Consider the following 22,343-nt stretch of genomic DNA (forward strand, 5'->3'; position numbering starts at 1 on the left):
GATTGACACATTTTAAAACAGATGTAATTTTCAATTTCATGAGTTTAATTGAAGAATCTAATCAGATTCTAGTAAGACTCTTCTTTCGTAATGAATAAGGAATTCACAATTCCGAGAAGATAAAGAGCTTTAACTAGAGATAGATAATCAAAATTACGAGACGTCAAGACTCAAACCCTCCATTCAAAAATGTGAATTGCAGAGTTTTCATAATAATGGGGTCAGGTCCTTAAAAGCTCAACATTAGTCAAGTGATTGTATCACTTGACTAAATATGTGAGCTATACAAATATCTGAATGGAGGCTTTTGTGAGTAGAGTTATTCAGAGATCTGTCTTCTGGATCCATTACATAAATATTTTAGATTGCCGATGCATTTTGAACCAGCTAATTTGGTTCATCTAATAGTCCTGAAAATGAACCACATTAGGTGGTTCGAAACACATTGGCAATCTAAAAGATTTATGTGATGGATCCAGAAGACAGATCTCTGAATAGCTATACAAATTTCTAAAGCCAAATCTCTATTTAATTCCCAGTGTCTTACATGTACAAGGGTCAAAATGAATGTTGTAGATTGCATATTCTTTAGACATTCTAACATTGAAGATAACTTGAATGAATGAAACTCATCAATGATTGCAAAGTCATGTTGGTACGTAAGAAACCAAATTATGACAAAATCAAATAATTGTGGTAGCATCCGTATAAAAGGATGGAAGTTTTTGCACATACGTCCCCTTAAACCATTTTATAAGTTTTTCAGACTATGGTAACTACCTAAAACAAATAACATGTTATTCTTATAAAACAATTTTTTCAGACTATGGTAACTACTTGTAAAAAATAACATGTTATTCTTATAAAAGTGCGGTGTTTTAACTCTATCATGTAGCTGCTTCTTCCGAAGAGCTAACCATCTTGAGAACATATATTGAATCACCCACACTGATGGTTTTTTCTTTTCCAGCTTTAGGCTTCAATGATTCCTCACAAATCAAATTCTGTCCAAAGAAAACCTGCATAGTGAAATGGTACTCAGTACAATTATCAGAGAGGAAAAGAAACATTTAGATGCCAATAGAAATAAAATTTCTTAAACCAATCTGCTAAGATGAAACTTTGTTAGTGTCTCGTTTCAAGCATGCATATTTAAAACATAATTGAGAGATACATTTGACTTTTCGTAGGTCTCAAAAGCTGCACCAAGAATTGTCGTAGCTTATTAAAAATTGCATCATATATTTATAATTTGAATCACCTCTTTACGTTTTTTCTTTCCTGAGAATAAGATATCGCCAGATCTAAATTTTGACAAGGTTTCAGTCGGTTCACCTCCTGCAATTCCTGTTTCTTGATTCACAGTAGGCACCTGCACAATAAGGAAACAAAATTTGGTTTCTTAATGTCAAAGGCTTAGAGAAGTATCAACTGTGCATGTAAGCATCTCAGAACAGTTTATGCTATAGCCTATAGTTCATGTATGTTTCTTTTTCATTGAATACTGATTCATAACCAGCCCAATTTACTGGTTCTGTGGGCAGGGAGAATAACCACATAATGTTTAACCAAACCCATTCTTCCTGTCATCTAATGGAAAACAATGTGAAACTTTAAAAATATGATACCAGATGGTTAGATTGGTTTCTTTCTTGTTGGCAAGAAGGCGGGGAATAAGATGTAATTCAGAACCTGTTAATGCACGCTCATGTCCATTAAAAGGGCAGGAAAAAAACATTTAAAAGAGCAAAAATAGTATATCTCACATCCTCCCTATGGAGGTGTTGAATGTGTTAGGGTAGGTTCAAAATGTAGCTAGTAAATAAGACTTGAAGTAGCAAGAATGTAGCCCCCGGGCTGCAGAGCACCTAGCAAAGCATGTTATGTAAAGAATATGAGGTCATTGGTTCAAACTCCAATTTATTTGTGTCCACATTACAGGCAGGTATGTACACCTGGGGGTTATAGTGGTAGTGGACGGAATCAATCTTGTGTCACACGAGTATGAGACCACCTTAGTGGCCCATTCCAGTAGTCACATAAAAAATAGTAGAAAGTACGTGTTTGTTAGCATAACAAAGTTACTACTTTGTTGCACTGAGGTGCATTCTACAACCCAGTGTGAAGGTGTAATGTCCGTGCCTAATGTCGACATGACATGTGGCATAAATGGCTCAACATAGTATTTTTAAAAATAACTACCCATTATAAATGAATGTATAGCATTTGCACTTATGAATCAAAATATAAAAATAAATAAAATGCATTATGTAAAAAAGAAAATTTAATAAAAGAATGCTAAGCATCAATTAATATATCTATACACACATACACACACGTAGATTCATTATCTTGGGATCTTTTAAGCAACGAGATATTTGCATCTCTTACAATGGCCCTATATGATCTGCGAATCAGTGTAATGCTAAAAATATTTTGCACCATCTTCATTTAGTTTCCTTCCTAAAATCTTGAATAATTACTAGGTGGTTTTGTAAAGTCATTCTGAATACCTTTTCATTATGTATTTCAAAGACATGATTCAACTTATTCTACTCACCAAGATAACATTAGTCATTCAAAGTAAATTATAAGATTTCTTCTATGGAGATGAATTTGTGGACTTTAGGGAATTGGTTAAGGGTGTTCATTTTATACTACAACTAGGTAGGAAACATTTTGAGACTGTTACCCACTTTTGTGGGTAATATCCCTAGGAGAATTTTTTTTCTCCAAGATGGTCCTCGGCCAGCAGGCAGCAGCCCCTTGCAGCCACTACCTAGCTCATTGTGCCATCTTCTCCGCCACCTGAGGCAGCCATGTGGTCCCTCGCTCATCTGCCATGATCGTATGTTTGAAGGTGGGCCTCCCGGATCTAAAGGTATGCCTTGTCATTTGGAAATTGAGTATTGTAGTTTGCTTATCATGGACACTTCTAGGCATGGATTAATGGGGGGATTCGGCAGAAATAATGGGCTAAGTCTGTGCTTTGTCCCCTAGACCCCTCTTGGGAATTAACCTTGGATTCTAGTCCCATGGGATCTATTTTACTGACCATTCGGTTCCAGAGATGGTATTTCACAGGAAACCCTGATTTTGGTAGCATGGTCCCACTCCCTTATCCGCTTATATTACCTTCTTTCCATTCATTATTACCTCATCCATCATTTCTCCTGCCTGGGTCCACATTCCTCCATTGGATCCACATAGGGTTAGCTCTCCCCTTCCCCTTGCCCACACCTTGGGTCATGGCCTGGAATGAAGCTCGGAGGTTGATGCAGCTGAAAAGAAAGTTAAAAGCATATATGGCCACATTCAATAGGAAAAGTACCACAAAATGCAAAAGACAGTCGGGGGAAAAAAAATTAGCAAGTGGGCAAAAGTCAATATATGAGCTCTACCCCATCATCATGGCCATCACCCTAGTTCCTACAGGTTCTATGAACCTTCTTCATCATATAGGAACCCATGATTGTCCCAACCCTTGGTGGGCGATCAACCACCCCACCTTAAAAGGGGAAATTCACTGTTATATCTTATACATCATGCTCTAACGCTTGAGCCCCGAGCAGTTAATCAAAGAAAATCATAAAAAGGCAAAAGGCATAAAAGAAGGGTGGAAAAATCAAGGCCAAGGCACCTCATGTACCACGATTGCTCCTTCCTACACATTAGAAACCCAAGTGTGGGCTTCCCTCTTGTTAGTTACCCTTGTACCCCAGCATGGGACCGAGGGCTGCCCCTTCTCATTCCCTACTTCATTCACCTATCTGCCACATGCCACCACCTTTTGATGCATGTACCTCAACTATATTATCCCCTTTAGAAGTAGAAACCTAATAGGGTGCTTGGTTAACCCCATTTGAAGTTTAGGAGACATTGGCACATCCCGAAGCCCATTATGGAAAGGCAGGCCATTATGAAGTCCCAACTGTGGTCCATGATTAGGTAAGATCATTTACTCGATTTCTCTAATGACTTGTTGTACTGTAAGGCTAAGGGACGCATTAAATCTAATGCAGGATTGCAGATGATTTCCATTTGGGGTTTGGTCTCCCTATACGAGGTCCTAATCCTCTACAGGGCTACATTGGCACATGTAGGGTGAGCGTTGAGAGCCATGGGCCTCCACAACAGCAGATTGCACTCCATGGATCCCCACAACCATTCAGAGATTGCTCGTGGTTCACTTATTGGACAAGGAGGATGCACCTGATCCATCATGCCTAGTCAACCCCAGATCTACACCATACACTTGGCAGACAATCCAGGACTTCCACGATTACCATCATCCTAATCCTTGCAGGTGATCTACAACATCTTCGATTTGTTTGGAGACCCATGAGGACACTTGTGTGCCCCCACATGTCATTTGGAGCACCACAGGTTATTACAAGGGACCAACCCCTTGTCCACTGCTTTTGAGGGTCCTTCTCTTCATTTATGGCACCCATGGGCCTCATTAGGCCTCTTAGAGGGCCTTACAACATGCATAGATTATTATTTGACCTCTTGAGAGACTTATCTTTTCATTTATGGGCTAGTTTGGTGGGCTTGTCACCAAAAGTTGTATTATCAGAAAATTATTTTATTTTTGGGGCTTATGTAGGCCAAGGAGGCTAATTCGATGTCCTAAGTTGTGTATAAATACAAGTGAGTTGAGATCATTTCTCATCAACACTTTGGTTTTGGATCTCTTATCTCTCTCTTGAGATTTTCGCACTTTTTCTAAGGATGAATTGGAGCTTTATGGATGAGTTTTGATGTGTGGATATTAGTCTATCTTCTCTTGGAGCTTCTTTATTGTTGATTGTGAATGGTTGGATATACTCTATTACATGTAAGTACGCACCTTTTGATGTTATTCTTGTTTATTTTTGTCATATATGCTGGATTGGGATTATCGCTATTCTAGGGTTAATTGCTACATGCATTACTACTTGATATTGTAGAATTTATTTCCATTATAGCATTCCTCCAACGTATGGGCCATGTAATGTGAGTGAAATCTCCTAGGGGTAAAATTTAACCTTGACAAGCCATTCCTCTTGTAAACCGAAGTATAAAAGTTGCAAGGTTGCTTCTTCTTGACCTAGATGGCAAATCGAAGTAATATTGAGGCCTCCTTGATTGGGAACCAAGAAATCCTACTCTTACTCAACATATACTCCATTCTACCAAAGATTAAGGCACTGATATACCAAGGGTGGTCACTAAAATCGATATTTTCTCACATCCTTTTGGGACTAGACACATTGGGGTAACTAGGGCATCAATTTCCCGACAAACTAGCCATAAAAAAAAATCAATCTCTTAGGCTCTCCTGCGTTGGGCTTTCCTCTAGCTCTTCTCCAATTTTGAAGCCATTTCGACGATGGAGTTGGGAGAAAAGTCAAGCCCTAGCTCTGGGATCAAAACTTGCCCTGTCATCCCCAAGGCTAGTACCTCATAGGATCAAGACAACATCTTCAAGAGAAATTATTTACTTGATCCTTTCCCAACCTTGTTTAGGGTAAGAATATCAATAGTTGCTTCATACTTTCCTCATACCCTAGACCGGGTCCACATGGCCCCATATGGTCGAGCTCCTTTAAAGGACCATTCTTCAAGAACCATCCGGGATACCAATTCTAACAAGGATTTTAGGGATAGGGAAACTCCTTCACAAGTCTTATCCCATAAACCTAACCCTCAAATCCTCTCTTCCTTTCCCTAGAATACATAGTACCTTGCTTAGAAAGCAAGCAAGCTCCATCCTTAAGACACCTTATGAAAGCAAATGTAAGGTTGCCCCTTTACCCAAGGTTGTATACATAAATACCCACTATTTAAATATGGCATGTGAAATGTTATGATCTTAAAGGTAAATCACCAGAGAGTAAATGACACAAGTTAATGACAGTACTATTGGCACCCTCAATGTAGCATGGTGCTCCTCTCTGGCCTTATTTGCCTTTCATGTTAAGATCTTGCAAAATTTATAATCTCCAAGCATATGCCCTAGAACATATAAACAAATAAAATTACACAAAATAACCACAACATTTACATAGAATAAAGACAAAGTCTTACAAAACTTGGAGCTAGCTTGCTTATAAGCACTTCCATTTTTTCACCATCCCAAACCAAGTTACAAATGGAGAGAACAAACCCTTCTCCCTCATACAATAAACAATTGTTTCCTTAGATCCATTAGTTCTCCTAGGAATTATTATAAACAATAATCTCTACAAAACTTTTACTAAAAGTAGAAAGAGTTTGTTGAGATCCACAATCTCCTCTAAAAGGTCAAAATAAAATAATCTAGGAAACAACTAACTAACTCCAAGAACTAAGTCAACACTGAATATATAATGGAGTTAGTTGTCATAATCTCCCAAAATAGTAAGAAGTGGTAACAACCTCCTTAACAACCTTTCCTAAAAATAACATAAGCATGTAACTCTTCTTCAATGTAGTTATGTCCATATATTCACTACATGGTTTGGTCAATTTGTTGAAGGCAGCCCAGCAAACATTCCAGAGGCCAAATCATTTGTGGGATGAAGCAATCCAAGTAAATTTTTTATGTGACATAGTTTGAAAAGTAGGAAGCAGCCCCTTGATTTTTTACTTGCATGATCTAGACCCAGTATGCATAAACCATAGTTGTACAACATCTTCATGAGTAGTGTATGGTCGTCAATAAAAAATGAGTATGGGCTTGGTCATAACCAACACATATGCTTCAATGAGATGATGGCCCCATCCACATCCATTAGAGGTTCAAATAGGCAGCACTTGAACAAATGTGGATGACGGTTATTGAAAAGGCAGCTAATGAAGCTAAGGGGGCGCCACACAACTCCAACCTTGCAAACTTATGACATGCCAAGGTTAAAAAATGAGAGGGAAGCCACTTCATATATGTTCCTTTTAAGTCAACACCATCTTTGTGAAGTGTGGGGGGGCAACCCCACATGATATCACCCCATGGTCCCACCGTTTCCTTCATAAAATCGTTATAAGTGCACCCCTCTTATACTTGAACGTAAGTTTGTCACACTATAGTTTGGCTTAGTGAAGGGGCCAAAGGGGAGACCTGTTTTAAAACATGACATCACTTTTACATCATTTCTTTTTTTAGAACTTGCTTTAGTGGCTACTTTGGTATATGATCATGAGAAGAAGTGGCTATTGGAAGTAATGCTTCCATGTGTTTTAGGTTGTTGTGTATTGTCATCGTGAGTCCCTAGGTGTGATTCCAGAAGCAGTTATTTGCCTATGTGTGTGAGTTGTCTATGAATCATAGATCCACCTTCTTCGGATCTTATCATCTAGAAGTTGGTGATCTACAATTATATATGTAATTTGTTATGTGCTCAATAACAATATAGTCTGTGTTTCGCGTTGTGTGTAATCGCTCTTTGATCTTTCTCTGCTCTCTCATTTTTTTCTATCATGGTATCAGAGTCTGTTCTAGCCTGACTCCTTCATGGGAGCGCCAAGAAGATGTGAGATAACCTTGAGTTTATTGATCCTATGTAAATAGACTAGTTGAGTATTTGATTTCAGTGTTTCTGTGTGTAAATTAATTCATGTGTGTAGATCTGGAGTCCAACAAAAATTGTTGGGCGTGATTGTGAGATGGAACCAGAGTGTGAAATCGTTTTCCAAGAGTGTATAATGCTGTTGTTAAAGGAATATAGTAATCAGGACTGAGTGCTGCAATTTTCTTCATTGCTATTACAAAAAATGCTGACAAGTTGATTCCTTGGCACTTAAAAGAATGGGACGACCTGCCCGAAAACCTTGCTGATATCAAAAGGCCGCAAACTTAATACATGAAGGTGGTGTTAGAAAATGTAACTATGTTCGGTCTTCAATAACGTATTTGAGTCATTGTGTAATGTACTTGTCAAAAGAATAAAGAAAATATTTTTTTTTATTGTAACAATGACTTATTAAAGCATGGGTCTCATGCTTGGGTCATCATTATATTAATCAAAGTCCCCATTGTGGACTCCTAGGATTAATATTGAGTTTATAGAGTCATTGTATATTCGAAGAGACCCTTCTTGGGCTTTCAAATCATGTAGAAATGTTTTGTATCAAGTCAAATATGAATTATGTCTCCTCCACATCATGTTGGCCTAAGGAAGATCAAGTCGGCCTAAGGACCCCCATTCGACCCACAAGAAGCCTATATATTGAAAGAGGTTGAAGTCATTTGCATCACTCACTCTCAAGGAAGTTCATTATCTCAAGAAGCGCTGGAGAAGTGCGAAGTCTGTTGTCGGGAGGACGAAAGAAGTGGGAGTTTGGGGGAATCTCTAGAGAAGAAGAAAATTGAGTTTTTGGTGTCTCTCTCTCTATTTCGTGGTCTGGGTTGGGAGATCGATGTTGAATTTTCTAATTCTATCCGTTAGAAAATTAATCTGTATTCTGCTAGTTTATTTCTTCTACTTGTAAATTATGAACAAGTTATTTAAAACATTTAAATACCAAAATAAACACAATACAGTCACAACATCTACAAATCATCAGCTGAAAGAAAACAAACACACAAGTGACACCGTTATTTTTGGACAAATGTCCCCAGAAAAACCCAATGCGGGAAAATTGTTCCAGCTATTCTGAGGGTATATTATTATGCAGTATTTCCTTGAGTACAACTGGGTGCCTAATCGGCTCACCCGACAAAGAAAAATTACACGACAGCAATACCTCTCTATTCGGAAACAGGTATTCAGAAAACCTGTCCCATGAAACCCTCTCTAGCAACTCTAAAGCTCAGCGTTGGCCCTTCTAGCCTCTACGTCAGCCTCCTGCTGCACTGCGTTAGCCCCAGGACCCTCTGTGTTAGCCCTCTGAGGCACTGCGCAGCCTCAGGGACCCTTTGCTTCACTACTGCAGCCTTCTGCGTGGATGATGCAGTCCCTTTGGCCTCTGCGTTGTCTTTGCTAGGCTCTGCTTGGCCTGAACTGGCTGCTACCTCTCGCTCTCTACTTCTGCACTAGTCTCTTAGAACTGTCTCTGCCTCTTTGCCCAGTACCCACTGCCCCTTGTTGCTGATCACTGATTCACTTTTTCTTAGCAAACCCGCTCTAGCAAAATGAATGACTGACCACTCTAGTGTATTCTCCAACTGACCCTCAAGCCTCCTCTTATACTTTTCTTGTTGGTCCTATTAAAGCTCCAAGAAACTCTCCTAGGTTGTAGCTCGGAGATGCCTGGTAACATCTAAATTAAACTATTTTTGCAGAGGTTTATTGGAAGGGATGATGGTTTGGTTCAAGCCAGATAACCACTTCTACTCTGTTTTCACTCCAAACATGCATGAACACTCTCAGACTATAAGGCTTTAGACCACCAATGCTCAACAGTTTAGGAATTAGGTGAATATGGAGAATACTGACCACACCAACAGATACACACAACCATGTGATGGCCAGCTACAACCAGTAAAAAAACTTGTAGATCTAATCTATCGATGCAAAGACAAGATGACAGTTGTTTTGCATCAGACACAGAAGAAACCTGAGTGGCCTACTCACTGATACATTCAATATTTCAATACAGAAATAAGATGACAGTTATCTAGTATTAAACATGGAAGCAGTCATGAATACAGCGCCACAGGCACAAGCTTAGAACAAAAAAGAAATGGACAGTGAGCATGTAATAGCAAAAGAAGCTTGCATTGCTAAAAATGAAGATGAGACGCTGCAAGTTACAGAGTGTCTACAGTCTCCAAAAGTTGAACCTTACATCAAATACCAACCTTGATTACATCTTTCTTCTGACTATTTATATTCTATCATTACACTGGCTTTTAGCCGCTTAGGGATGGAGGTGTCTTGACTCTTAATTGACCACCAACTGCATTTAACTGTCTGATAGCGTCTTCGGATGCAGTTGCTTTCTCTGTTACGAAAACTCCATCAGTCTGGTATTGTGTTTTCCTTCAGGTGGTTAGATTGATTATGGCAGTGGAGTCCCATGACTATTTAATTCGGTTGCTGAGTCGTGCTATGTCCTTTTCTCCATTCAGCCATTCTTTCTGTTTAATGCAGTTGTTGGGGTTAGACTGGACATGGGGATGGAGTGCATGGGCAGATGAACGGCTGCGATGATTGCGGATGGTGGCCATCGGATCCGGGAGAATGTGTGGCGGAGATCAATTTACAGAGGCCATCGGTCATGGTGAGAGCGGGACCTATCAGGGCCATTAGATCTTTGGGCGGGTAGATCGGACGATTATCGGGCGGCGGAGCTGTGGGGGCGATAATGAGCGGGAGTGGTTTGTCCTGAGCGGTAATGGTTTTCATCGCGCGGGCCTCGGGCAGTAAGTGGTAACTGTCAGAAGCCGCACGATTCCACTCAATGAATGACACGTAGCGGCGGAGGAGAGAGAGAAACCGCCCATATCGCGTGGGTATTGTTTGTGCTAGTTGCCCGTGCGATATGAGCGAGGACCGTCAGATCTGGCGAAGGTGATCTGACGGCGGGGAGGGATTGGGCATGTTTGCTTTTATCGGGCGCAATATGGGCCGATGGATTGGCGGGAGAAGATCGATGGCGGAAATGTTGTGCGATGAGTTATGAGCGCGTAAAGGCATATGGTCGGGTTTTATGGGTACTTTGGCTTTGCGCTTGGGGCTAAGGCCAAAAGGGAGTATTTTGTCGGGTTTAAAAGGTGAATGAAGGAACGTGAAGGGTAGAAAGTAAGCGGGGTTAAGGAGAGAAGGGAAAAATGACTCAGGTGGGGCCCCTTTGAGAACAACAGACCAGACCGAGCCCCTCTTTGTCCTTCCAAAAGTCAGCACTGCATCTCAGGGCTAACACTGGCTCCTTCTGGGGATGAAATCCTCCCTGTGAGGTTTCAAGAACTGTAGACCATTGCCTTTTTCATAAAAACAAGATCACAATATTGCCTAGTATTCCATTTGGCATGGAGTCTATATAATCCTACACTAAACTTTGAAAGATGACATATTTACAATACCGAGGCTTGAAAACCTTAAACCAAATAAACTTTCAAAAATCGCCCATTTACTGGGCCATCAAAAAATTGTTTCTCCTTCCAAACTCTGCAGCATGAAAGTATTATTCCCTTGGACCTGAGAGATGACAAAAGGTCCTGTCCACAATGCATCAAATTTACCATGATTGTCATCCCATTTGAAAACCCAGTCACCAACCTGAAAATTATCCATCTTTGCTTTTCTGTCAAAAGCTTCCTTGATCTTCCTCTGATGTATTGCAAACCTCTCAATCAAGGGAAGAAGCAGAGGGCTTATGGGTCTCAGTTTCTGTTTGAAAGGAATGGTGTCTTTCTCCAGTGGGATCTTATGTTGAATGACGCTTTGTCATAAGTCTTGAGGTCATTGTACTCCCAGGCGAAGACATCAGCAAATTGCTTCATTAAGGTGCAGTACTCAGAACTTTGGGCAGCTGACAAATGGGTGGACAAATTTACAAACTTTGGATGATTTGGGTTCCCTATGTTATATCTATTGACCGTAGACTCATTTTCTTTTTGGGTGGTCTGGTAAGGCACATCATTATGGTCAAACAGCTTCTCTAAAGGCACCAACCCTTTAGGTATATAGTTACTAGGTAATTGCACAATGCTGTCCTGACCAATTTTGTTTCTCAGCTGGGACTGAGGACATTCCTCCACGGCTTCGTTCTCTTGATCAATTTGCATTTCAGAGAATTCATCAATGACTTGCAGAAACCTATTGACTTCATCATCATCCTCAAAAACTTTCCAGTATTTGACATTATCAGGCAGAGATGGTCTATATTTTACCTGAACCTCATAAGCCAATCTAGGGGGCATGGGAGGGATGAACATGCTAGCAGACACAACAAGTGAATCGGCAAGCTGATTTTTTACTCTAGGAATATATGAGATACAAAAGCTATTGAAAGAATCTTTGAGCCTCCATACCTCGTCTCTGTACGCTTTCAGCCTTGGGTGCCTTGCTTGGAATGTTTTGTTCACTTGCTGAATGATGAGATCAGCATCTCCAAACACCTTTATGTCTCTGATTCCCATGTCTTTGGCAGCGTTTAAGCCCAATATCAAAGCCTCATACTCTACTATATTGTTGGTGACCTGAAAAGTCAGTTTGAAAGACAGATGTATGCTTTCTTGTTTCAGGGATAACAACACCACACCTACTCCTGCAGTTTCCTTAGAGCAGGCTCCATCAAAGAACATATCCCAAACCTGTGGCCCTTCCTTCTCTATGACCTGGCATACTGGTTTCTTGAGTTGCACTGAGGCCAACTGGGATTCTTCAATTTGGAGAATACATGCTCCAAAGTCAGTGTCCACAGCATAAATGGGATGATTAGTGGGATTCTTTTCATCACTGATGATATAGGCTAGCTGAGCTTCCCTGTATAATCTTCTGCTTTCTCCCCCAAAAACCGGGACAGTGGCATAGGATAGGTCGTTTTGCAATGTCCCACCCAACCTCTTAATCCATCCTCTGGAAAGTAGCATGCCAAACTTAGGGGGGACATCTGCTACCACAATATCCATCATCATGCTCTTCATGGGCAGCTGAGCCAGGGTGATGGCTAGATCTTTGATTAACCCCAAGCATTTCACTTTTCTGGAATCGAAAGAGAACAAGTCATGATAAGGTCTGGTGATATCCAGGCCTAACTCATCCATGACAACTTTTGGCATCAGATTATGACTGGCACCTGTGTCCAGCAGACAGTTGTGAAGGGTTTTGTTGTGAATGGTCAAGGAGACATAGAAGGATGGGGAGCTATCATCAGAGGGTTCAGTCATGGGGCTAAGCACAACTGTAGGTTTATCATCTTGCAAATTCACATAGTCATTGGAGGCTTGTGTGGCTTTGAGCTCAAGGGCATCAAGGATGGGCTTCTTAAAGGCCTCATTCTTTACTAGTTCTATTAGTGGTACAGATATTTTCAACTTCTGGACTTCTGATTCAAAACTGAAAGGGGAACGGGACTTGTCAGGGCCTCTTACCTCTTGAGTTGGTGCCTTTAGGACAATGGGATCAGCTACTGGTCATTTTTGCTTGATAACTTGCTGCTCTGTAGGGACCGTAGCTTTTTTGGCAGGACTTTCTTTGACATTACTCATTCTTGACCTCAGGTTATATCTCTGTTGATCTTCAGTTTGCAGGACAGCTTCTCTGTCCCATTCTTGGCTGGTCTGGTCTTTGAGTAATGACTCCTCATAGGCAGCTAACGTCAAAAAGGCAGCACTGCCTTTGTCCTCCATGCAGTGGATCTCATCCTCTTCATCATACTGCTCCTCTTCCATGACTACGTTCTGGAAAGGAGTCTTCACTTTTTGTTCTTCACTGACCTCTCTTCCCTTTTGCATGATCTGCAACTGTTCATTTGCTCTTCTGTATGGATTTGGATTTCTAGGAGCAAATGTATTAGGAATCCTTCCTTTCCCTGGATGTTGCTCAACCTTCAACTTGGAGATTTCAGAAGCCAATGACTCTATCATTTTGGTCATTTTGTCTATCCTGGGGTCTAAAGATGAAGAAGATTCACCCCTCTGTCTCCTTCGGTCGACATGTCCCTTGAGTTTCTCTGCAGCCATGATATTGGACTCTACTTCCATTCTTTCTCTCAATAGTAGGCAGAAGTCAGAATCAAAGGCATTAGCATAGGTGAGCTTGGCAGAGGTGGGAGTAGGTTTCACTTCAGCTGGTATCTTGTTGTACATGCGGTTAAACCTTTTATTGAAATCAGAAAATGACTCCCCATTTTCCCTTTTTAGGTTGCCAAACTCAGTATGATAATAGAGCAGATCTTTCTTATCCCCCCAATGCTTTAGGAACACATCATCTAAGGCCTCAATGTCTGTTATAGACCTAGGGGTTAATTCTCTGAACCATTTTCTTGCCTCTCCATCAAGGCTTTGGACAAAAACTCTCATCCACACATCATCTTCACTAATATCTAGGTTATCAGCATAGCTATAGAATGACTCAAGATGTTCTTCTGCTGTAACTCCCTCTGTCCCAGTGAACTTAGGCATATACTTCTGATACTCTCCTACAGGCATGGCATTCAGAGGAGTAGGCAATACCAAGGGTCCATACCTAGCAGCTATGATTCTTTCCATTTTGGTGGGTGCTTGTGGGCCTGCCATGACTGTGGTAGATGAAAGGGTGTTGGAAGTCTGAAAGGTAGGGAGTTGGGAAATGACTGACAGGGTTAAAGGAATATGATGGACAGGAGGGGAGGTTCCCTTTGGGCTGAAATCCAAAGGAGGACCTAAAGAATAGGGAGCTTTATGAGTCTCTAAAAATTTCTCTTCATTGCTAGTACTAGAGGTTATATTCTCACTATGTATGTACTCTGTTACAAGCCTTTCTCGCAGAGATGTATAAGATTGTTTAGGTTTACCTAATCCTAATGCTCCCTTTTGTGATGTCTTTTTTTGCTTGATAATCTTTTCAGGGTCAGGTATTGGGTTAGCTGGTGATTTCTGAGGATTTCTCCAAGTGTGCCTCACAAACTGAGCCAGAACTGTGATGTGGAGTCACCAAGAAGTTCGACCTTCAGTAGAGTCGCCAGATAGATGATTACAACCAAAAATGTGTCCAAACTTTGTCTATCATCAAAGCTGGATCTGTGTCGTTCTCCCAGGGAAGCTGAGCTTCAATCTCCTCTCCCCGGCAACAGCGCCAATTATGTTAGAGCTCCAAGAAACTCTCCTAGGTTGTAGCTCGGAGATGCCTGGTAACATATAAATTAAACTATTTTTGCAGAAGTTTATTGGAAGGGATGATGGTTTGGTTCAAGCCAGATAACCACTTCTACTCTGTTTTCACTCCAGACATGCATGAACACCCTCAGACTACAAGGCTTTAGACCACCAATGCTCAACAGTTTAGGAATTAGGTGAATATGGAGAATACTAACCACACCAGCAGATACACACAACCATGTGATGGCCAGCTGCAACTAGTAAAGAAACTTGTAGATCTAATCTATCAATGCAAAGACAAGATGATAGTTGTTTTGCATCAGACACAGAAGAAACCTGAGTGGCCTACTCACTGATACATTCAATATTTCAATACAGAGATAAGATGACAGTTATCTAGTATTAAACATGGAAGCAATCATGAATACAGCGCCATAGGCACAAGCTTAGAACAGAGAAGAAATGGACAGTGAGCATGTAACAGCAAAAGAAGCTTGCATTGCTGAAAATGAAGATGAGACGCTGCAAGTTACAGAGTGTCTACAGTCTCCAGAAGTTGAACATTACATCAAATGCCAACCGTGATTACATCTTTCTTCTGACTATTTATATTCTATCATTACACTGGCTTTTAGCCACTTAGGGATGGAGGTGTCTTAATTGACCACCAACTGCATTTAACTGTCTGATAGCATCTTCGGATGCAGTTGCTTTCTCTGTTACGAAAACTCCATCAGTCTGGTACTGTGTTGTCCTTCAGGTAGTTAGATTGATTATGGCAGTGGAGTCCCATGACTGTTTAATTTGGTTGTTGAGTCATGTTGTGTCCTTTTCTCCATTCAACCATGCTTTCTGTTTAATGCGGTTGTTGGGGTTAGACTGGACGTGGGGATGGAGTGCATGGGCAGATGAACGGCTAGGATGATTGCGGATGGTGGCCATCGGATCCGAGAGAATGTGTGGCGGAGATCAATTTACAGAGGCCATCGGTCATGGTGAGAGCGGGACCTATCAGGGCCGTTAGATCTTTAGGTAGGTAGATCGGACGGTTATCGGGCGGCGGAGGTGTGCGGGCGATAACGAGCGAGGGTGGTTTGTCCTGAGCGGTAACGGTTTTCATCGCGCGGGCCTCAGGCGGTAAGTGGTAACTGTTAGAAGCCGCGCGATTCCACTCAATGAATGACACGTAGCAGCGGAGGGGAGAGAGAAACCGCCCATATCGCGCGGGTATTGTTTGTGCTGGTTGCCCGTGTGATATGAGCGAGGACCGTCAGATCTGACAAAGGTGATCTGACGGCGGGGAGGGATCAGGCATATTTGCTTTTATCGGGCACAATATGGGCCGATGGATTGGCGGGAGAAGATTGACAGCAGAAATGTTGTGCGATGAGTTATGAGCGCGTAAAGGCATATGGTCGGGTTTTATGGGTACTTTGGCTTTGCGCTTGGGGCTAAGGCCAAAAGGGAGTATTTTGTCAGGTTTAGAAGCTGAATGAAGGAACGAGAAGGGTAGAAAGTAAGCGGGGTAAGGGGAGAAGGGAAAAATGACTCAGGTGGGGCCCCTTTGAGAACAGTAGACCAAACCGAGCCCCTCTTTGTCCATCCAAAAGTCAGCACTGCATCTCAGGGCTAACAGGTCCTTCCTGATGAGATTAAATCTATAATCAACGGCTAAGATTAGATTTGGCTTGATCCATGGCTATTGGAACCTTCTAACCTAGTTTTATGTTAATACCCATTAATATTTTATTTTTCCTAAGTTCAGACTTAGGAACTCCATTAAAAATATTAATTATTTTAATATCTCCCAAACCGAGTACAATCTATCCAAACCATTTTTGGGTCTTGGAGATCTCATGTGCTTCAGCCTCCACCAATTTTCATGGCTAGAGCGCATCCGATGCTACCCTAAATCAACAATCCCTCTTATCGAGGACTGTGCTCTAGTAATACTCCTGACTGAGCATCACACTGGTTATCCAGCACCGGTACCTGTGTTGATGCTAGGCCTCCCCACCCAACATCCTCTACATTGTTGCATCCTATACTGCTGCCCATGGCCCTGCCACTGCCACTACTGCATCCGTACGGCATCTCCCTCTGCATCCGTGCTGTCGCTGGTCCATTCTCCCAACACTGCATCTGCACTACATCCCCCTCGCGTCATGTTGCATCATGCAACTGCACTGCAACTCAATTACTAAGAAGTAAGTAACTGATCCACCCAACTTCTAACATCCCTGTCAGGCTAGAAACACTTCCGATGCTGAAACTATTTCTGCCGCTAACAAGTGCTCCCTCTGCTGCAACAACTCCCTGCTTCTCGCACCGTTGCACACCTCTTTGTGCCATCCTGCATCGTTGCAACACTCCCGTGCCTCTCGCACTGTTGCAGCCTGCTAGCCTCACGCTGCCTAGGGACTCCTGCACTGTATCACTCTCTGCTGCTTCATTCGCATCCGTCTCTATTGACATCCGCCGATCCTGCTTCTCTCTCCTTGGGGCTTCTGTAGCAAGGTATAATCCAAGAGGTTGGATACCTCAAGGATCCTGCCCCTCATCCCCTGTAGTCCTCCTGACTACAGTTTGATGTCTCTCCACTTCTTCTCTAGTGGCACATGAGCACTCATGGCACAATCGTCATCCTCCTCGACTTCTTTCTCTGCCTTCGCTGGCACTTCCTTAGACTTAGAAGCCTCTCCCTTGTTCTTCTTCCTTGGACACTGGTTCGCATAGTGACCCAGTTCCCCACAGTGGAAGCACTTGACCTTGGAGAGGTCCTTCTTCTTCCTCTTCTCCTGCTTTCCCGCAGATGCCAGAGTTGCATCCTCTTCCTCTTCCTTCTTGATCTTGACCCCTTTGCTACTACTTCCCATGTTGGTCAGTCGTCTAATCTCTTCTTGGCGAAGAGTCGCCCACAGTTCTTCCCAATCTGGAAGACTCGCCCTGCCTAGTATGCTTTGAAAAAATGTCTCCCACTCCTCGGAGACTACGTTAAGTGCGGTCCTCACCATCAACTCCTGATCCGGCATGGCCCCTATGGAAGTCAGTTGGTCCTGGATCTCCTTCAACCGACCTAGGAAGAGATCTATCTACTCCCCCTTCTACATCTAGTATGACCTTAGCTAATTCTCCAGTAAAATCTTCCTCTGAACGGAAGTGTGTTGGTACAATGTCTTCAAGGTGTCCCACATCTCCTTTGTCATCTCCTTCTCAGCAATATGTTGGACCACATGATCCTTGACCCCGTCAAGGATGATGCATTTTGCCTTGGCCATTGCCTCCTCGTACCTTTAATTAGCTACTAGGTCAACTGGGATAGCCACTACTCTCAAGGCGAAGCCCTTGATGCAATGTCTGTCTAGAATGGATAGGATCCTGGCCTTCCAGACCACGAAGTTAGGCGCTCCGTCCAGCCTATCTTGATCCCTCAGACCATTCACGACCATCTATCTACTCTTCTTTGTCGACTCCTCTGAGTCTCTCTACTTCCCGCCTAGAAGTTCTCTTTTCAACTCCTGCTGAGTCTCTCTACTTCCCGTCTGGAAGTTCTCTTCTAGACTCCCTTTGAGTCTCGATTTCCCTCCTATAAATCCTTCTGCCAACCGTCAAGTTTCCCCTCTCCGATCGTCTGTGCAACTGCAACACTGATCTGGATTCCTTGGCTAGAAATCCGCCTCGGTAGTAACTCCCTCTACCATGGTTTTGCCCTGTTAGGTACTGTTCTGACCATAGTACCCCACCAGCTTTGCTCCTGCAAACTGCCCACAGCTTCCTTCGCCCCAACAACTGAAGGATGCCTCTTGGCTCTGCGCAATCTCGACACTGGCAAAAAAATCTCCCTCAGCCACTGCGTCAACCATCCTGGGCTCTGCGTGAGCCTCTCTCTGCCCTCCTCAGCCTCTGCGCTGGCCTTTCTCTGGCCCGGACTGATGTCGCAATCCCTTTGCGTCAACCCTTCCTCTATCGCTTTCTGCAAGAATCAGCTCTATCACTCGGGACAACTAAATCTGTTGCAAATGATCTGCTTAGTTGATGCCTTCAGCTTTCCTGTGATCTGCAACCATGCTTTGATACCATGTTGAATTTTCTAAGTCTATCTGTTAGAAAATTAATCTATATTCTGCTGGTTTATTTCTTCTACTTGTAAATTCTGAACAAGTTATTTAAAACATTTAAATACCGAAATAAACACAATACAGTTGCGACTCACAACATCTACAGATCATCAACTAAAAGAAAACAAACACACAAGTGACACCGTTATTTTTGGACAAATGTCCACGGAAAAACCCAATGCGGGAAAGCCGGTTGAGTACAACTGGGTGCCTAACCGGCTCACCCAACAGAGAAAAATTACAAGGCAGCAATACCTCTCTATTCGGAAACAGGGATTCAGAAAACCTGTCCCACGTAACCCTCTCCGTTGACTCTGAAGCTCAGCGTTGGCCCTTCTGGCCTCTGCGTCAGCCTCCTGCTGCACTACGTCAGCCCCAGGACCCTCTGCGTCAGCCCTCTAAGGCATTGCGCAGCCTCTGTGACCCTCTGCGTTACTCCTGCAGCCTTCTGCGTGGATGACGCAGTCCCTCTGGCCTCGCGTTGTCTCTGTTGGGCTCTATGTGGCCTGCACTGGCTGCTGCCTCTCGCTCTCTACTTCTGTGTTGGTCTCTTGGCACTGTCTCTGCCTCTCTGCCCAGTACCCACTGCCCCTCACTGTTGATCACTGATTCACTTTTGCTTAGCAACCCTGCTCTAACAAAATGAATGACTGATCACTCTGGTGTATTCTCCAACTGACCCTCAAGCCTCCTCTTATACTTTTCTCGTTGGCCTTCAATGGCCGAGATTAAATCTCTAATCAACGGTTAAGATTAGATTTGGCTTGATCCATAACTTTTGGAGCCTTCTAACCTAGTTTAATATTAATATCCATTAATATTTTATTTTTCCTAAGTTTAGACTTAGGAACTCCATTAAAAATATTAATTATTTTAATATCTCCCAAACCGGGTACAATCTATCCAAACCATTTCTGGGTCTTGGAGCTCTCATGTGCTTTAGCCTCTGCACCAATTTTCATGGCTAGAGCACATCCAATGCTACCCCAAATCAACAATCGAAGTCTCCTAAGATTTCGTTGTTGCCAAAAGTTGCTTCCTAGTCGAAGATGCTGGAAGGGGTCGAAGATCTTGGAGGCTGACATCGTGTGGAGGGAAAGTCTGGTCTTGGTCCAGGATAAAGAGTTTCAAAGAATACTATTGAAAGGAAGAATTATCTTGACTGGGTTTTCCCCTCGAGGGGGGTTTTTCCCTGGCATGTTCCTATATCTTGTGTCTCTTGTTTTTGGAATCTTCATATGTGTATAATTGCTTGATGAAAGATAAGATAATAAATAAGTAAAAGAAGCCAACACACTCACAAGTAATTATCAAGAAAGGAGAATCAAACCGTAATAATATCTTTTATTTTCCAACATGGTTTCAGCTCTGTATAATAAAGCTGGATTTTGTTGTTGCATTTCTCATTGTTCCCCATGTTGTGTTATTTTAAGTGAGATTGCCATATAATTTTTGGGTTCATTGTTTCTATCAATTTTTGGTGTTTTGGTTATGTTTCTTGGCAAAAATTGTGCAGAGTCGAAACCCACATGAAATTAAGTGAATGGTAATTTTGTGTGAAGTGAGTGTTCCAATTTTTTCTCCTTTGGGGCATTACAGTGGTATCAGAGCCTTGGTCTTGGCTCAACCTGCAGGTTTTTCAATTTTCAGTTGCAACTATTATTGTTGAAGAATTTGGCGGAGAAGTCGAAACCCGCTTTCTTGTAGCCATGGCCGTATTAAAATTGCATTTGGAAAGTCGAAAGCCAAGTTGTTTTAATTTTTATGAGGGCCTTGAAATAATTTTGAAGAGCGGATGTATGAAACCCCAAAGCCGCATATGAAATTCGAAGACCGAAGGGCCCATCTCACAAGTGAAGGATGAATCTAATCATCTGTTGAAGTTGCTCTGGTGTTGTGTCAGTAGTTGCATATGGTGCGACTGTTATAGCTAAATTTCGTGTTATTTAGATAGGGCCAATTCGGCGGTTGTATTATCTTAACGCATAAGCTGTGAGTTGCACAATTGTTGAGTCGAAGTTGAGACAGCCGAATTCTCCAGATGCTAGTGACTGCACATGGATCTAATTGATGGAACTATATGCAGAGCAATTCATCATGCCATTGACATCGACATGGCGAAGGTTTGAGTCAAGGAGTCTGGGTTGAGACATCAAGCGGTCACTTTAGTACATGGACGCTGCGTTGACTGTAGGAGGAAATTATATATCGATCCAGTGACAGTAGTTGCGAAGTAGTGTGTGCGCCTGTAGCTCAGTTTGGTGCCAAACAAAGGTGATCCAGGTGGATATTGGTGGCCACCTGCCAAGTCCACCTAGACCCCCACCATTGTTTTTCTCAGCATTTTCAGTTTCCTTAATTGTAGCACAACTTACTATTTTTAGCAGTTTTTCGGGTCCTGAACTTCCGGAGCCGTTTTGAGGCCCTAAACGACGTTTTTTGGGGAATCCGGGGGCAACATGGGTCCATGGAATGGACCGACGTTTCCCGTTCCAACAATGGTAGTGCTCGGATAGATCTTTCTAACGAGCTATTGTATGCGTCAAACGGAGATCATATGCCAAAGATACGACCCCGGGAAGTTGATATACCAATTTACCCCAAACGGGGCCCACAGTTTGGCGTTTCATCTCCTAGGGTTAGGTTTTGGAATGTTAAGGGTTTTCCATTGTTTCTCAACAATAAATAGGCCTTCGAGCCTCATTGTAACACAGTTCAGAGGCATGTAGCCATCACATCTCTTCTCAGAGATAAGCTACCATCGCCCTAGCTGGTTTATTTCCATTTCTGGTTGTAAGCATATTTTCAGTATTTTCAATTAATGAAATGAAGTATTATTTCCGCTGCATCTCTGTGTATATGGTTATCTCTGTAATTTGTTGCGTTCCTGTTTAAATCCAGATCAAAAGGTTAATGGAGGCATGGAGTATTATTAGCGTGAGCCATGGAAAACTTTTTTTGGGCCGAGTCATCACCTTGAGACCGACCAAAATTAAATTTCGTGAAGGGGCCGATTCAATATTTGCAAGGCCATGAGTCGTTCACTGTTAGTAGGCACGATTTCTATTGGGAGGTCAAGATAGACTTTCCGCTTGCGGAATCGAAATTCCTCTTGACCGAAATTATTCTAGAAGCTGCCTCTGTTAGGAACCAAATTCGTGGGTGGAGAATTATATATGCACTTGGGTTGAAAAGCATGTGAGGGGAGCCGAGTCGAATTGCTTAAACAGAGGCACATTTTCCCCTAGGTGTGGCCATGAATTGTCTGGTGCCGACTCGGTTGCTAAATTTTATCAGAAGTTTGTGCCATTTTGAATCGGGCGATGTGAGAGTGTCTTCCTGGCCAGGGATCATCCACACACCAAAGAAATTTGGTGACGGATTGTATGATCTGGCAGGGCGACTTTGATTGAGCTTTGGCAATCGAAGAGGCGTAAATTGTTGGATGTGAAGATTGCGAATTTCTCGATGACTTGTAGCGCCAATTCCAAAGTCGCGCAATCAGTTAAAGATGCCCA

General features: G+C 42.4%; 1 protein-coding gene across 3 annotated transcripts in view; it reads right to left on the minus strand.

Annotated features, from left to right (window-relative positions):
• Positions 1 to 662: 662 nt before the first annotated feature.
• Positions 663 to 22,343, minus strand: part of LOC149237634 (uncharacterized) — an 80,139-nt gene continuing 58,458 nt past the window's right edge. For 2 of the 3 annotated variants that reach the window (XM_089372728.1, XM_089372726.1), the window contains 2 exons: positions 1,262 to 1,372; positions 663 to 1,019 (listed from right to left, as the gene is read on the minus strand). In XM_089372728.1, coding sequence (XP_089228854.1) covers positions 888 to 1,019; positions 1,262 to 1,372 — 243 coding nt within the window. In that variant the 3' untranslated portion in view covers positions 663 to 887. The remainder of the gene's footprint in view (positions 1,020 to 1,261; positions 1,373 to 22,343) is intronic. The other variant, XM_089372727.1, reaches the window with a different exon arrangement.

Source organism: Pinus tabuliformis, chromosome 8 (genome assembly GCF_031772625.1).
Source record: "Pinus tabuliformis cultivar Carrire ecotype Pingquan chromosome 8, CPIR1, whole genome shotgun sequence".
NCBI classification, from domain to species: Eukaryota; Viridiplantae; Streptophyta; class Pinopsida; order Pinales; family Pinaceae; genus Pinus; species Pinus tabuliformis.